The sequence below is a fragment of the Heloderma suspectum genome, chromosome 1, assembly GCF_057233095.1.
Source record: "Heloderma suspectum isolate Gila_16-S chromosome 1, 16-S_ref, whole genome shotgun sequence".
In the NCBI taxonomy this organism is placed as follows: domain Eukaryota; kingdom Metazoa; phylum Chordata; class Lepidosauria; order Squamata; family Helodermatidae; genus Heloderma; species Heloderma suspectum.
In genome coordinates, this window is record NC_139458.1 from 32,627,778 (window position 1) to 32,644,068 (window position 16,291).

A 16,291-nucleotide genomic window follows, 5' to 3' on the forward strand; every position below is an offset into this window, starting at 1 on the left:
AAATCTATTTTCCTGTTACCACTCCTATATTGGTTAAAGGAAACCAGTTAACCTAGCAAGTGTCTCCTTGGCACAAGATAAAAGGGCTGAAATTTCAGGGTTCAGTGAGGGCAACTGGCCAAAGCTGAGACAGACGTCCTGGGGTTATTTTCAGTTTTGAGCAAATGGAAATGGGAGGGAGAATAACCAGAAATAGGGACGTCACAAATAGCATGAAATACCTGCCTGCCACACAGCTGTTCAAGATTAGGAGCCTCCTGTTAGGGATGGCAGAGAATTCCGCCACGGATCTCGGGGAGGCCGAATGCCAGTGCATTCAGCCCCCCAAAATCTGTGGCGGAACGGCCTGCCCCCCCGCCCCCCCCCCCCGCAGATCCCCCCAGGACGAGACTTACCTGGGGCGGATCTTCTGGGCGGCGGCAGCTCTGGCGGCGGCTCCGGCGGTGGCGGTGGCTGGTCTACCGACTGGCTGCTGCCCTTATTTTCGCTGTCTTAGTCTACATAAATGTTTACGTAGACTAAGACATGGCAAAATAAGGGGAACGCAAATAGCGTAGACGCTACGCACTTTTTTTTGTATTTTTAAAAATCAGCCGTGATAGGCTACGTAAACATTTACGTAGCCTATCACGGCTGACTGCAGGGACGCAAACGGCGGCGGCTACGGCCGCCGCCATTTGCGTCCCTGCTAGCCAGCGGCCAGGTGTCCGGCCGCTGGCAGAGCCAGCCAGCAGCTCCGCAGAATCCCTGCGGAGTGGAGCCGGCCGGCCAGGATTCCAGGGGGGAGGGACGGAGCGCCTCCCCCCCCCAGCCAGGATTCCAGGGGGAGGGATGGAATGCCTCCCCCCCAGCATCAGCATAATCCGCGAACAGGTAAGTGACTTTCGTACATCTCTATTACACCATCATAGCTCAATTTGCAAAAGTCTCCACAAAGAATTTTATCCTGCGTTTGGCTAGAGAGGCACGAAGACTTTCCTGGAAAGAAGATAAAGTTATGCTATTTCCAGACTACATTAAAGAGGTGGTGAATAAAAGAAGGCAATTTATCTAAGCAAAGAACTTGGCAAAACAAATGAATTTACAATACTACTTAAAATATCCTGCTACTCTCTGTATTGTGTCTGAAGGTCAGATGAAGAAGTTTCAAAATCATGAAGTGGCGGAGGCTTGGCTGAACGTAAAAAAGCGTGATAACTTTGTTACAACCCCATGAATTGGAATCTTTAAACAAGATTTATTAATTGTTTCTATTTAGTCTATTTGATCCAGGGTAACTTAGAAGATAAATGATTATATATATATTTGCTTACTTTCTTTCATTTCTTACTTTTTCTTGTTTTTATTTTAAAATAGATAATATATCTAGTATAAAATATATTACTGAACGTTGAAGGTTTATACTAAGTTTTATTGTTATATAATATTATATATATATATATATATATATATATATATAATTACTGATAATACTAGACTTTTGGGAATGAATTCTAGACCTCTTTTTTTGATATAAGATTGATGATATGATATAGAAATGTAAGGCTGTATACTAAATTGTAAGATTGTTAAGGATATAGATATAGTCTTTAAAATAGAATGGCATTGGAGACCGGGGTTTGTTGGAGCTTAAATTCAATTCGTTAGGGGGGAGGAAGAGGGAGGAGGGAGCGAGGGGGAAGGAATTTTCTTCTTTTTTCTTCGCTTCCTTTCCTCCTCCCTTTTCCCTTAATTTTTTTCTCTTTCTTTTTTCTTCTCTTTTTGTTATTGTGGTGTCCTCATCAGAATATTGTATTGCTGGGAAATTGAAGCATTGATGAGGTTGTTGGTAATTTTGGTACTGTTTATTTCATTCATATAAAATAAATAAAAATATATATAAAAAAAGAACTGCTAGCTCCCCATTACACCAGCAGAGGATCCCGCTGGTGCACAGGCAGCATAGGATACTGCCCAGTAACTGGAAACCTCTGGCTGATCCACAAATATTCATCCTTCAGTTGGGTCCATGATTTTTGTCATGAAGACAAAGCTATTTGTTTCCTTTTCAATAACGACCATCATGAAGGGCTTGTTAAATTTGATGGTAAGAGGAGGAGAATCTGGAAGAAATGGTTTTCTACTCCACACAGTAGTCACGACTGATTCCTCAGTTCCGCTCTCTCGAACATTCAGAACAGCATGGTGAACGGCCTGCAATGAAAGAGCAAGATTTCATAGATGAAACACTTTCAGGAGCACCACTTTTCTCATGCCAAGGATCACTTCTCAAGGCCTCTCATTACATTAGCATACATATGCCTGGTGCAGGACACTGCTCTTAGGGCTGCATCAGGGGTCTCCTGATGGGAGCACATTACTTCGATAAGTTTTGATTTGGTTCCCACTTTTTTGATTTGGTTCCCACTTGTGCTTGGTTCCCAGGCACAATTCAAAGTGCTGGGTATTGCCTTGAAAGCCCCCCAAAAGAGTAGCATCCAAGGTATCTGAGCTAGGGATGTACGGACTGTGTAAAATCCGCTCCGTCTGTGGTTCGTGGATTGTCAGGTGCCTTTTGTTCCGTCATCCGCCCACAGATGGATGTGAATATTTTTTTCATCATGCAGAAAAATACGCAAATAATTACGCAAGTATTTACATAATTTACCTTAGTATGTAACATTTGGCATATTGTCCCCCATTCCATTCAACGTTTCCTCAGTAGAAACGCATGTATTTTCCTACAAATTTTTATGCGTAAATTTCAGGAAAGTTTAAAAAAAAAAATCATTTGAAGTTCCACATATTCCACGTGGCCTGACGGGGTTGCTCCACAGTGGATTCCGCAGGTCAGATTCTTAGAAGTCCAAGCTCATTTTAGTCAGTCTTGAATTTCTCCAGTATCCCTAATCTGAGCTAGCCACTGCACAATGCTTCCTGCATATGGAAATCTTCATCAGAGATTCTGCCCAATGTCCACCATTTCCTGAGATTAGACCACAAACTAGGGGTAGCCAACCTTTTTGTGCCCCTGGGTCCATTTGTCTTTTTTTTTTCCCCAGACCCATAAGCGCGCTTGTCATTTTTATTATTTTCAGAGGGGTGATGTTACATGTATGCATATTATGAGTTTGTAGTTACAGATATGTATTTCTGTAGAGTGGCAGGAGGAATGGTGGATTTGCATAAGTGAGATGATTGGCTGAATGAGTGAAGGGGGATTGAGGAGTGTGGATATAAAAGCAGGTTGTTGTGCCTGTGTGAGTCAGATCAGACAGAGAGAAGGATTTGATGAGACAGTGTTAGAATGGGATAGGAACAGGGACAAAGAGGGTCTGTGAAGAGTTAAATTGAAGACAGGCCAGAGACAGAGACAGACTAGTATTTGTGTGTGAGAGAGAAGTTATATATTGATAGAAGCTTTAAAAGTTACTTAGAGAGCAATCCTACGTGCCCTAGACTAGGGATATCATGGAAGTCCGGGAACGGGGTGAAACGTCCTGCTCAGCCCCCTGGATGCCAGTCCATGGACCTCCATGCTTGCCTGACTCCATGGTCTGTGCCTGCAATTTTGCGTAAATGCTGCTATTGACAACTGCCATTTTGCGCAAAATGGCCACTTACATAAAAAGCTTACCCATGGTTTCCCACAAAATGGTAGCTTGCTGGTAAGCGGGACACTGTGTGCCACTCTCTGGGCACCCACGGACCATCTGGCAGCTTACGCCATGCACCCAACAGAGTCAGATGGCCAGTGGGGCTCTGGCGGCAAGGTAATGGTGTGTGAGTTTGGCCATCCCTGCCCTGGACAGTGTCTGTCTGGATTGTTTGGTTTACAGATCTGAGCTTGAAGACTGGGCTCCGAGGATGGAGCCCGGAAACTGTACTCCCTGCCCCCTCCCCTGGGCCCTTGTAGCCAGCACAGAAAGAACCATGCCAGCTATCTATCCGCGAGTAAACAGAGTGTGGAGATGGGGGAAAGGGAGAGTTACTGGGGGTGGGGAGGGGAGGAGACTGGGGCAGCCAGCTTATACCTTTTCCTATCACTGCCCCAGCCTCCTTCCCTCCCCCTCCCCCAAGACTCCGCTAGATGGGCAAAATTGCCCGTCTAGCTTAAATGCAGCACAGGAGGCTTGAGGCCCCTCCACATTCCATTAGATACATGCACGCCTCCAAGTTCAGGGGCTTAAGGGTACCCAGTGCACAACCCATAGGACTGCAGCACCCTTATTTGCTGTTTAGGATCTTCATCCTGTAAATAATACAAATTTGTTTGTTTTATAAAAACCTATGCCTTCTGCTCTTGGCTAAGGGTTAAGGTCATAAGGGAAATAATACCGGTTATAGGAGAGTGTGTCTTATAGCCAGTGTGTCCTCATAGTTAAGGAACAAAGTAAAAAGGGTTGGACCTGAGCCTAAAGGTCTTGGTGGCAGCCTTAATGTGTGATGGGAAGGTGTTGCCTGCTGTGGGAACAGCCTTATTAACGGGGAATTCTCACTGGTAAGAGGCAGGAATGCCACAGGGTAGGGATGTCAGAGAATTCCGCCACGGATCTCAGTGAGTCCGAATGCCAGTGCATTCGGCCCCCCGAAATCCATGGTGGAACAAAGCCCCCATCCCGCCTTCCCACCCCGCAAAAGGCACACGAAACGGGACACCTACCTGCTGCCGTTCACGTTGCTTTGCGAATGGTGGCTGCGGCTGCCATTTGCTTCTTCATTATAGCCATGATAGGCTATGTAAATACTTATGTAGCCTATCACGGCTAATGCAGGGACGCCATTTGCATCCCTGCAGAAGCCGTGATAGGCTGCGTAAGTATTTACGTAGCATATCTCAGCAAAAAAAAGGGAACGCAAATGGAGGTGGCTACGGCGGCCGCCATTTGCGTTCCCTTTTTTTTTGGCCATGATAGGCTACGTAAATATTTACGTAGCCTACCACGGGAAAATACAGGGACGCAAATGGCGGCGGCTATGGCAGCTGCCATTTGCGTCCCTGTGCAGGCTGCCCAGCGGCCGTATGTCCGGCTGTGGGTGGCCCCGGCCGGTGGCTCCGTGGAATCACCGCGGAGTGGAGCCGGCCAGAGAGAATTTCGGGGGGAGGGACGGAGTGCCTCCCCCCCACCGCAAATGTCACCCTTCGAAAAGATAAGTGACTTTCGTACATCCCTACCACAGGGGGATTTCCTCTTTTCTTGCCCCCTCCCTCAATTTCCTATTTTCTTGCTTCTCCTCCTCCTTCCTGCTCCTCCCCCTTTTTCATGATCTCCGGCTATGCCTAAAATATTTGATTAAAGGGAAAACCCATGGCAACATTTCCATCCCCACTCACATACTTACTTTGGAAACCTTCAGATTGTGGTGTCCAGTGATTCCAGACATATCAGCATTGTCCTCAAAGACATCAGTCACACCCAGTCTCTGCAAGACATCCTTCAAATCATAGGATGCAGAAATGGAAAATGTTGGGATGTATAGATGGAGCTCTCTGCTTAGCACAAACCAAAGACATCGAAAATTTAAATGACTGGCAACAAGTAACTGTAAGGGAAAACAAACATATAACCCACAACCCAAATATTAAATATTAAGGAATAAATGTCAGTATTTAACTAGCATCCAGAAATATATGCTGCTTTTGCGGTGTCTGAGATGCACAGTTAAAAGGAAGAATTTTAGGGTTTGTATTCTGTTGTCTCAGTTGTTCTTTGCTCACCTAATATCCCCCCCCCCGCTGCCTCTGTGGGATTGTAGACCCCACACAAGACCGCTACAGGACCTAATAAGGCCCCTAGACTCTATGTTTCACACCTCTGCGCTAAGCAGTAGCTGTCCTTGACTCTTGGAAAGCATTTTCGCTTTTTATGTATTGGCTAGTAACACTTTACTTGATTTGGGGAAGTGTGGGGGTGGTTTGTAGGTATGTACAAATCCCTTACCTGGTTCCACGCAGGGGCATCCGTGGTGGGGGGAAGTGCTCCGTCCCTCCCCCCGGAATCCTCCCTGGCCGGCTCGGCTCCAGGGCCATCCACAGCCAGGGCCGTCCGCAGCCAGGGTTCCAGCTGTGGCTGGGCTGCTGCGGCCACAAATGCGGCCGCCACACCATTTGCGCACCTGCTCTTTGCCGTGATAGGCTACGTAAATACTTACATAGCCTATCATGGCTGCAAGGTCGCAAATGGTGGCCGCAGCAGCCTGGCCGCGGCCGGCTGGGAGACCAGCTGCCGCCACCGCATCCGCCCCAGGTAAGTTCCGTCGCAGGGGGATTTCGTGGGGGGGGAGTCCGTTCCGCCACAGATTCCGGGGGGCCAGATTCTAAAGAATCCAGCCTCACTGGAATCCATGGCGGAATTCTCTGACATCCCTAGTGGTTTCCCTTTCCCTGAACTGGTGTCTGGCACCACCTAGAGTCATTTGAACAAATATTTATGCTATGTGGCTCTTCCTTTATGTGTTTGTTAAAATTGTATCCTACCTTTCCACCAAGGTGATTCTCAAGGTGGCAAAGAGCAGTAATCAAAATACAAAATACATTTAAATACAATAAAACTGCAGTAAAATATATAGCACAAAAGCAAGGCAGGTAAGACATCAATAAAATTAATTTTAAAAACAACCAATTAGCACATATTTACACGTCAGTGTATGGCCCAAAAGCCTCCCTAAGTAAAAAACCAAAACAACAACAACAAACAACTGTCTTTCCCTGCCAGTGGAACATCGCCAAATATGGGAATAACCAGCCTCATAAAACAGACCTGCTGCAGCATTATGAACCAGCTAGGGATGGACGAAAGTCCCTTACCTGACCCCGCAGCTTGCTTCGCGGTGGGGGGGAGGCGCTCTGTTCCTCCCTGCCGAAATTCTGGCCAGGGGGGGAGGCACCCCGTCCCTCCGGCCAAAATTCTGGCCAGGGGGGAGGCACCCTGTTCCTCCGGCCGCGAAACCTCTTCTCCTGCCAGGACGCAAATGGCGGCGGCCGTAGCCGCCGCTGTTTGCATCCCTGCAGTCAGCCATGATAGGCTACGTAAATGTTTACGTAGCCTAACACAGCTGACTTTGGGGGGGGGGAAAAAGCGCGTACACAAATGGCGGCGCCCATGGGGCACCACCATTTGCATTCCTTAGTTTGGCACGTCTAGTCTACGTAAAGATTTACATAGACTACGGCGAAAATAAGGGCAATTCAAATAGCGTTCCCTTATTTTCTCCATAGTCTACGTAAATCTTTACGTAGACTAGACGTGCCCAAATAAGGAATGCAAATGGCGGCACCCATGGGTGCCGCCATTTGCATAGGCGCTTTTTTTTCCCCCAAAGTCAGCCGTGATAGGCTACGTAAAGATTTACGTAGCCTATCACAGTGTTTTTTGAAAATCTAGCCGTGATAGGCTACGTAAATCTTTACGTAGCCTATCACGTTTGTTGTTGTTTTTTTTACTTGGAAATGGCGGTGGCGGCAGCCGGTCGGAAGACAGGCCGCCGCTGCCGCTGCCGAACCGCCGCCGGGAGCCGCTGCTGCCTGGGACATTCGCACAAGGTAAGTCCCATCCGGGGGGGTGGGGGGGAGAACCGTTTCTCCACCAATTTCGGGGGGGTGAATGCGTTGGCATTCGACCTCCCGGAGATTCATGAAGAAATTCTCCGACATTCCTAGAACCAGCTGAAATTTCTTAACGCTCTTCAAAGGAAGTCTCACCCCATTGTGGAGCATGTTACAACAGTCCAAATGACATGTAACTAACTGTGAAATCATAGGCATATTCACTCAGAAGTAAGACCCATTTTATTCCATGGCGCTTGCTCCCATGTCTGTAGGATTACAACCTAAGCCATCTGTCACTATGGCCAGATCTGACAATGGCCACAGCTCCCACACTTGCGTAAGCTGCACAAATGCATTCCTGGGCACCACTGAAATCTGGACATGCAAGTTCAGGGCTGAATCCTGGAATACACCCAAGCTGCTGGCAGCATCCTTTAGACTGCATTACAGTGATTATTCTATTTTATTTTTAGTTGAATGACCACATCTTATTTTCAGTGAGTGGATCAGATTACTTTTAACCATGTGATTCGATGAAGATGGATGAGGAGATATGTCAAGCAGAAACATTCCATAAACTCCAATGCCCTAAATTTGGCAGGCACAAAATAAAAACCCTTTTGGAATTGTAAGCTGTTAAATATAGCGACATTATCGCATAACCCCATAATCACCCAGATACTTTAGGGAAAAAAGTTATTTTGATTCTGAAGCACAATGTCACGGTTCATATTTCAGAATCTAAATGAGAGTCCCAAAGCTAAAATAAATATTGGAAATCTTTTAATTCAATTAGCGGAATCAAATGTGATTTAGATTCAACCCTTGGATGAGAAATTTTACCTTATTTTTTTTAATGCGTGCTTGATTGTCTTGAATTTGGCAGGCAAAGACCTCTTTATTCTCCTGGGCCTTTTAAACTGCTTCTGGATTTTTAAAAAATATGCATACTACTATATTTTAAAATTACCTTCTCTGTTTTTAAAGTTATCTCTTTTAAATGCTGAGTTTGTGTTGATGCTTATAAAATAATATTTTAGAGAGCAATCCTGTGGCCCTTAGACAGCGTCTGGGGGGGCCATAGGATTGTTCAGTTTACAGGCTCCGAGGTTGGGGACAGGGCTCCGACCTCAAAGACAGTAAACTGTGCTCCCTGCCACCTCCCCCTCATAGCCAGAGCGGAGAGAACTGCACCGGCTACTTCTCCACGCTCAGAAACCTGAGCATGGAGATGGGGAAAAGGGGGCAGTCCCCGGGGCATGGAGGGGAGGAGACCGGGGCAGCTGCATTACACAGCTTCGTATGCTCGCCCCAGCCTCCTTCCCTCCCATTCCAAAGCACCACAGCCAGACAGGCGAAATCACCCACCTAGCAAACATGCAGGGCAGCCAGAGCACAGATGGGTTAGGATACTAAGCATCCTCCAACTTCAGAGGCTGCCAACTATCAGTATAGGATCACTCCCTCAATATGTTTTATTGTTGGGTTTTATCATTGGTGGTATTTAAGTTTTTGCTTTTATTATGTATGTCACCCTGAGAACTTCAGCTATAGGGTGGTTCTAAATTGAACTGATGATGATGACAGACTTTTTAAAATGGTCGGCTGTTAAATGCTGTCAGTTGCTGATCACTATTGCATGCAACCCTGTGTTACCTATAAATACTGTAAAATATTAAAATACTTATGTCCATTATCAAAGAGTGTTAATGTCAAGTGAGCATGTTATACTTGAGTTCTTGGTTCTAAAGGAAACAAAAGCCGAGTGTAGTCAAATGAGTACCCTGGATTTTAGGAAAGCCGATTCTAATAAATTCAGAACACTGATAAGTAAGATCAACAATGCTACAAGTGAGAAGGATCTTGGGATTGTTGTAGATCACAAGCTGAATATGAGCCAACAATGTGATGTGGCTGCAAAAAAGGCAAATGCTATTTGGGGCTGCATTAATAGAAGCATAGCTTCCAAATCCCGGGAAGTACTAGTTCCCCTCTACTCAGCACTGGTTAGGCCTCATCTGGAGTCCTGTGTCCAGTTCGGGGAACCACACTTTAAGAAGGATGCAGACAAGCTGGAGAGGGTTCCGAGGAGGGCAACAAAGATGATCAGGGGACTGGAAACAAAGCCCCATGAGGAGAGACTGAACGAACTGGGCATGTTTAGCCTTGAGGAGAGAAGACTGAAGGGAGATATGATAGCGCTCTTCAAGTACTTGAAAGGTTGTCCCAGAGGGGAAGGCCAGGATCTCTTCTTGATCATCCCAGAGTCCAGGACACGGAATAATGGGCTCAAGTTACAGGAAGCCAGATAATCAGATTCCAGCTGAACACCAGGAAAAACGTCCTGACTGTTAGAGCAATATGACAATGGAACCAATTACCTCGGAAGGTGGTGGGCTCTCCCACACTGGAGGCATTCAAGACAAGGCTGGACAGCCATGTGTCAGGGATGCTTTGACCTGGATTCCTGCACTGAGCAGGGGGTTGGATTTGATGGTCTTATATGCCCCTTCCAGCCCTACTATTCTATGATTCTATGAAATATCAAATATTGACATGACATGAATATTTGGCACATATTTGACTATTCAGAGAATATCCTGTGAATATTCAACTTAAGAGACGTCATATCTTGAAGAGAACATTAATAGTACCTTTCTGAGTTCTAGGGAATTCCCTTCCATCTTAAACGTTTGCTTGATCTAGTCTAGTTAAATTATTGGATAATGTATTTTCCATTTCATTTACATCCACAACTCGAGATGCTGATTATTACCTATACTGCCCTAAATGGCTTGGGACCGTATCTGTTTGAAGGCTTGTCTATTCCTCTATGAGTTTACTATGTTTATCACAGGAGGCCTTGCTTGAGGCTCAGCTGGCTGTAACATGTGGCAAGGCCTTTTCAGCAGTGGTGCCAAGGTTATAAAACCCTTCTCTTGGGTAGCCCAGTTGTCTTCCTCTCTTTTGTATTTCAGGCAGTCAATGAAGACATTGGTAGCCAGGCATTCAGCTTTTTTTTTTTTTAATAATTCCCCTGACACTGTGATTTGCATTACTGATGTGTGTTTCTTTTAGCTCTCTGTTATTAATAGGATATTTCTGTGATTTCATTGTATATTTTTAAGTAAGCTCATCTTTTTTTGGAATGAAAGGTTTAAAAACACACACACACACCAGTAATACACTGAAAAAAACTTTCCTGTTTGCCTGACTGAGGCTACAATATGCAGCACAAACTGCCTTTTAAGGTACCACATTTGGTTTAATACTATACTATATGAAATAAATAATAACTTTTTATGAGCAGGTTTTAAAAACAGGACTGAGAAGACTTACTCATATGCAGAAGCTGAAAAAGATGATGTCCATTTAGAGATATTCTCTTTTACCAAACCATCTTCCAAATACTTCAATTTCCCTTCATCTGGCAGAAGGAATAATGCTGCTATGTTATCTCCTCTGTAAGATGCTGCAATGCCATCTCCTCTGTAAGGAATTTCTACCACCCAGCAAGACAGATCTTCATCACGGAGAAATTTGTAATAGCCTTCTTGGTACATTAGGCTGACTTTCACAGTTGTGTTTTCATCTACAAAAAATTCTTCTTCCCTGATTGAGGCAGTGTCAAAAGCCACTTTCCAGTTCGCTTTGGAAATAAAAATTAGGTAACATAGTATTGTGAATGTTGATTCCCAAAGAGTCAAATTTGTGCATAACATTTATGTATTTAATTATGTGTGTCAAATAAGCATAAGGGGCCTAGAACCTGTGTGATAAAAATTAAAATCCATGTAAACAGTGCAAGTCACTTCAGCATCAAGATGGCAAAAGCAGTATTGGGGAAAGCAGGACACTAGTACAATATGCCCTGAGTAGAAGAGTACAATTTGCTGCCTCCTAGAAGTAGTCCTTATTTCATGGTCCTCTTTGATTTTAAACTGGAAGATAAACTGGAAGTTCCAAGATATTGTATAAAAAAGCAAGAATGCCTGTATAGTTAGGCATGTAGATCAAACAGCATCCTGCCCTTATAAACTCTGACCATATTCTAATCTATAGTATTCAATAAACAAACAAAAAAACAATGGTTTACAAAACAACGTTAAGGCTATGCAGCTTTCAGCCAAGCACCAAAAAGCAAGGAAGTTGTGAGCTAAGGCTCACAAGCCTTAACACCGCATCTGCCCAGTGAAAGTGCAAGTGAAATTCTAATTTTCCCAAAGCAGATAAACCATGTGGACAAGATTGAGAATACGATGCATAGAGGTGACTGTGGAGTCGTGGAAAACTGATGACGAATAAGTTAGGGCCACCTATTTCTCTCTTTTTTTAGAGCAATCTTCTCCAACCTGGCCCCCTCCAGATATGTTGGACTGCATCTCCCATCATTGCCAGTCAGTATGTCCCATGGTCAAGAATGCTGGGAGTTGTAATCCCAAACATCTGGAGAGCAGCAGGTTGGGGAACGCTGTTCTACATCATTACCAAATACGGGGCTCTGCCCAAGCCTTTCTCTCACACACATCCCATACAGCAGCACCACTGAAGGCAAAAAGGACTATTCATTCCAGATCTTGAACAGAACATGTGTCTTAAGCCAGGCACTTTCAATTTTTTGTCAATGTCCTACCCTTAAAAAAAAAATTCTTTTCTTAAAATGGGTTTATACAAAATATACTGTTCACTCCTCCCAACCCCTCCACAGTACATCATCTTATCAAAGTGACAGAGGAGCAGAAATACTTTAGTTTGGCAGCCATTAACTCCTTTTAAAAGAGATTAGTTTGCAATCCTATACCGCTTACTTGGGAATAAATCCCATTGAACTCAGTGGGACTTACTTCTGAGAAGACATGGACAGGATTCAAGTGTAAACCAACCCTCTCCAACACGCTCTTCAGATGTGTCACACTGCAACTACCATATTATGTGTTATGGGGAACACAAAAACCATTTATATCATTAATTTTAAAATAATCTTTACCCATTTTATCTCACAGTGCTGAATACATAAGAGAAATCCTCCATGTTACTCCCCCAAGACTATATATCTGACATTCAATAAACAGAAAACCTCTGCCATGTGTTCAAAATTAATTTTGAAGCCTGGATTAGGTATTCAAGATGCATTTGTTGTTTCTTCATTTGGTTTAAGACAGCCATTTTAAAGTGATACACCTATCTTGGAATTCCTTGGTGGATTGCATATCGTAATTCCAGAGACCAGCATGCTTTAGAACAGGTGTGGGCAGAAAATAGATCTATCCTGATGTTTTGAACTTCAGCTCCCACCATTCCTGATCACTGGCCGTGTTGGCAGGGGCTTCTATGAGCTGAACTCCAAAACATCTGGTGATCTACATCCTGCCCACACTTGCCCTAGAACAGCCTTCCCCAACCTATTCCCTCCAGATGTGTTGGATTGCAACCCTCAGTATTAGGAGATGCTCTAAAAAAGAGAGACATAGGTGGCCCTAAATTGTTCATCATCAGTTTTCCACAACCCCATGGTCACCTCTACATATTTTATTTATTTATTTATTTATTAAATTTATTAATCGCTCATCTGGCTGGTCACCCAGCCACTCTGGGCGATGTACGACATATAATAAAACAGTTTAAGACAATAAAATTCTACAATAAAAACGTTTTCTAAAATACCCTAACCCACCCCAAATGCCTGCCTGAACAACCACGTTTTTAATGCACGGCGGAAGCTCATTAAAGAGGGGGGCATGGCAGAGTTCCCTAGGGAGGGAGTTCCACAGAGTGGGGGCCACCACAGAAAAGGCCATCTTCCTCGTCCCCACCAGTCTAGCTGTCCTGGCTGATGGGATAGAGAGAAGGCCATCCGAGGCTGATCTTGTTAAGCGGCCTGTCTGGTGTTGCTGGAGGCACTCCTTAAGATATTGTATTCTCCATCCTGCCCACATGGTTTTTCCTTGCATGTTGTGTCTTTTTAGATTGTAAGCCTGCAGGTAGGAATTGCCTTCTTTTACGTATCATTTGTGAGCTGCTCCAGGAGCTTTTTTGGCTGAGGAGTGGGATAAGAATATTCTGAAGTAAATAAATAAATCATTTTGAAAAAATATTTAAAAAATAAAAAGATGAGCGTCTGTTACTGTGTACATTCCCAGCCAGGTGCTCCCAGACTCTCTCTCTCTCTCTCTCTCTCTCTCTCTCTCTCTCTCAGTAACCAGAACTGTACACAGTATTCCAAATGCAGTCATAGCACAGATTTACATGAAGGCAGTATGATACTGGCAGTTTTATTTACAATTCTCTTCCTAACTATGCCTTTTCACAGCAGCCACAGACTGGGTCAACATTTTCATGGAGCTGTCCACCACAACTCCAAGGTCTCTTTCTTAGTTAGTCACTGCTAGCTCAGATTCCATCAGCATATATGTGAAGTTGAGATTTTTTGCCCCATCATGCATCATTTTACACCAGCATACATTGAACTGCATTTACCATTTTGATGCCTGTTCTCCCAGTATAGAGATATCCTTTTGCAGCTTATCACAATCCCTCTTCATTTTAACTGCCCTAAATAATTTGATAGGGATGGAATTGGGTCTGGGAGTCCAGCAGACTACCGCCTCCCCTTACCCCTGAGCCGTGCTCGCTGAACCCTTGCCCCTGCTTAATCCCCCTCCCCATGCTCGCTGAGCTGCCCGCACTCACCTGGGACCTGTCTGCGAGTGCTGTGAGCAGCATTTTGCAAAAAAAGTGGCGATTGCAAATTTGCGCACCTGTTGTTGTACACAAAATGGCGCTGTGAATGGCCCATATGTGCAAAATTACAGGCATCAGTGGCCAATTTACATCTGTAATCTTGTTTATATGGGCCGTTCACAGCACCATTTTGCGTACAACTAAATGTGTGCGTAGCCGCGATCACCTTTTCTTTTTTACAAAATGGCAGTCACAGCGCTTGTAGACAGGTCCCAGGTGAGTGCGGGCAGCTTGGCAAGCAGCAGGGAGCTCAAGCGTGGGTCCGGGGTTTGCCCGAGTGGGGGCTGGGTGGGTACCCGGAGAACCTGGATGGGCGGCACCCATCCATCCCTATAATATGATGTCATCAGCATACTTGGCAACCTCACTGCTCAGTCCTAGTTCCAGATCATTTATCATTATTACTATTATTATAACAACTACTACTACTATTATTATTATTACGACATCTCTTATTATTACATTTATATTCTGCCTTTTCTCCTCTTGCAAGGAACCCAAGGCAGCTTACATGGTCATCCTCTCCATCTTATCCTCACAACAACCATATGAGGTAGGTTAGGCTCAGAGTCAGTGACTGGCCCAAAGTCATCCAGTGAGCTTCATGGCCAAATGGGGACTAGAACCCAGATCTCCTGAGTCCCAGTCTAGCACTCTAACCACTACACTACTCTTGCTTTATGAACAAGTTGGAAAACGTTGGTCCCGATACAGAGCCCAGTGGGACCCCACTGTATCCATATTTAAGGACATGCAGCTCACTGGATGACTTTGACCAGTCATAGACTCTGAGCCTAACCTACATTACAGGGTTGTTGTGAAGATAAATATGGCACATACAGAAATACACACAAGAAAGCTTTATCGTTGCAAGCCTATGCAGTTTTACTTGGGAGTAAACCTCATTGAACACAATGGGAGTTGCTCCCAAATCAACATATATAGGATTGCAGTGTAAATACAGGAACCAGCAATTATTAATTAAACAAAAACACCTAGACTGGGATAACCAGAGGTTGGAAATAATATTTATTTATAGCACAATCCTCTGCATGTGTATACTCACATGTAAATCCCATTGATTTGTACCAGAATTGACATTCTAGTAAGTATGGTTAGGTTTATAGCCCAAAACAATTCAGGAAAGCTGGGGAGGTGGCAACGGCTGAGATCTGAAGCACGCTTACTCAGGGTGAGGTCTGGGAATAGGTGACTAGAGCAAAAGAGGGCAAGCACTGATGGGGGAAGGTGTGGGGGTGGAGATGAGAAAAAGGAAGGGGTATATGGGCACAGGGAGGAAGGGGAAGGCATACGGGTGCATGGGCTTAGATGGGGAAGGGGTGGGCAGCACAAACAATTAAGGGAAGGGGTGCAGAGGACGAAGAGGAAGCAATGGGGTTATGGAATGAGCAAATGGAAGGGGTGGGGAGATGCTGATAGGGAAAGGGGAGGGGCACAAGCGATTAAGGGGAAAGGGGGAACAGAGGAAGAAGGAGAATGTGTGGGGGCAAAGACCAGTGAACAGAAAGGTAGGGACACAGATAGATGAAGGGGTAAAGTCTGAAGGGATCGCTTATCTGCACACACAGAGCTCCCAGAAACTCACCAATCAGCTGCTTCTGCTGCTGCTTTTGCTTTCCTCCACATGGCAACTATTCCCGTACCACCACCGTACCACCACCGTACCACCACCCTCCCTCAACATTCCAAGGCTCCACGTTATGACACTCCCGTAGACTCTCAATATACAAATAAAAATTGTTTTTAAAATAAGTAAATTGAATGTAAAAGAAGAAATTCCATTCCAGCAACTGCAATACAAAGGGAATAGGAAAATATCACTCTTCAAATAAGTAGCCTATAGGTTTTTCACAAATTGTGAGTACAAATGGTAGCCAACATGTGTTTCAAAAACATATTTGGGTGTGTGGTTGTGGTTGTGGTTTTCTTTTTTCTGTTAACTGCCCTTTCTCCCACAACCTTGAACCAATCTTCCTGAACTTTTCAGGTTATGTAAAATAG

At 44.7% G+C, this 16,291-nt stretch overlaps 1 protein-coding gene across 1 annotated transcript in view; it reads right to left on the reverse strand.

Moving 5' to 3' along the window:
* Positions 1-1,769: 1,769 nt before the first annotated feature.
* Positions 1,770-16,291, reverse strand: part of LOC146357074 (alpha-1-antitrypsin-like) — a 62,111-nt gene continuing 47,589 nt past the window's right edge. Inside the window, exons 4-6 of the mRNA XM_084839841.1 lie at positions 10,868-11,177; positions 5,323-5,470; positions 1,770-2,193 (exon numbers count right to left, since the gene is read on the reverse strand). Of these exons, the coding sequence (XP_084695967.1) occupies positions 1,990-2,193; positions 5,323-5,470; positions 10,868-11,177 (662 nt within the window). The 3' untranslated portion in view covers positions 1,770-1,989. The remainder of the gene's footprint in view (positions 2,194-5,322; positions 5,471-10,867; positions 11,178-16,291) is intronic.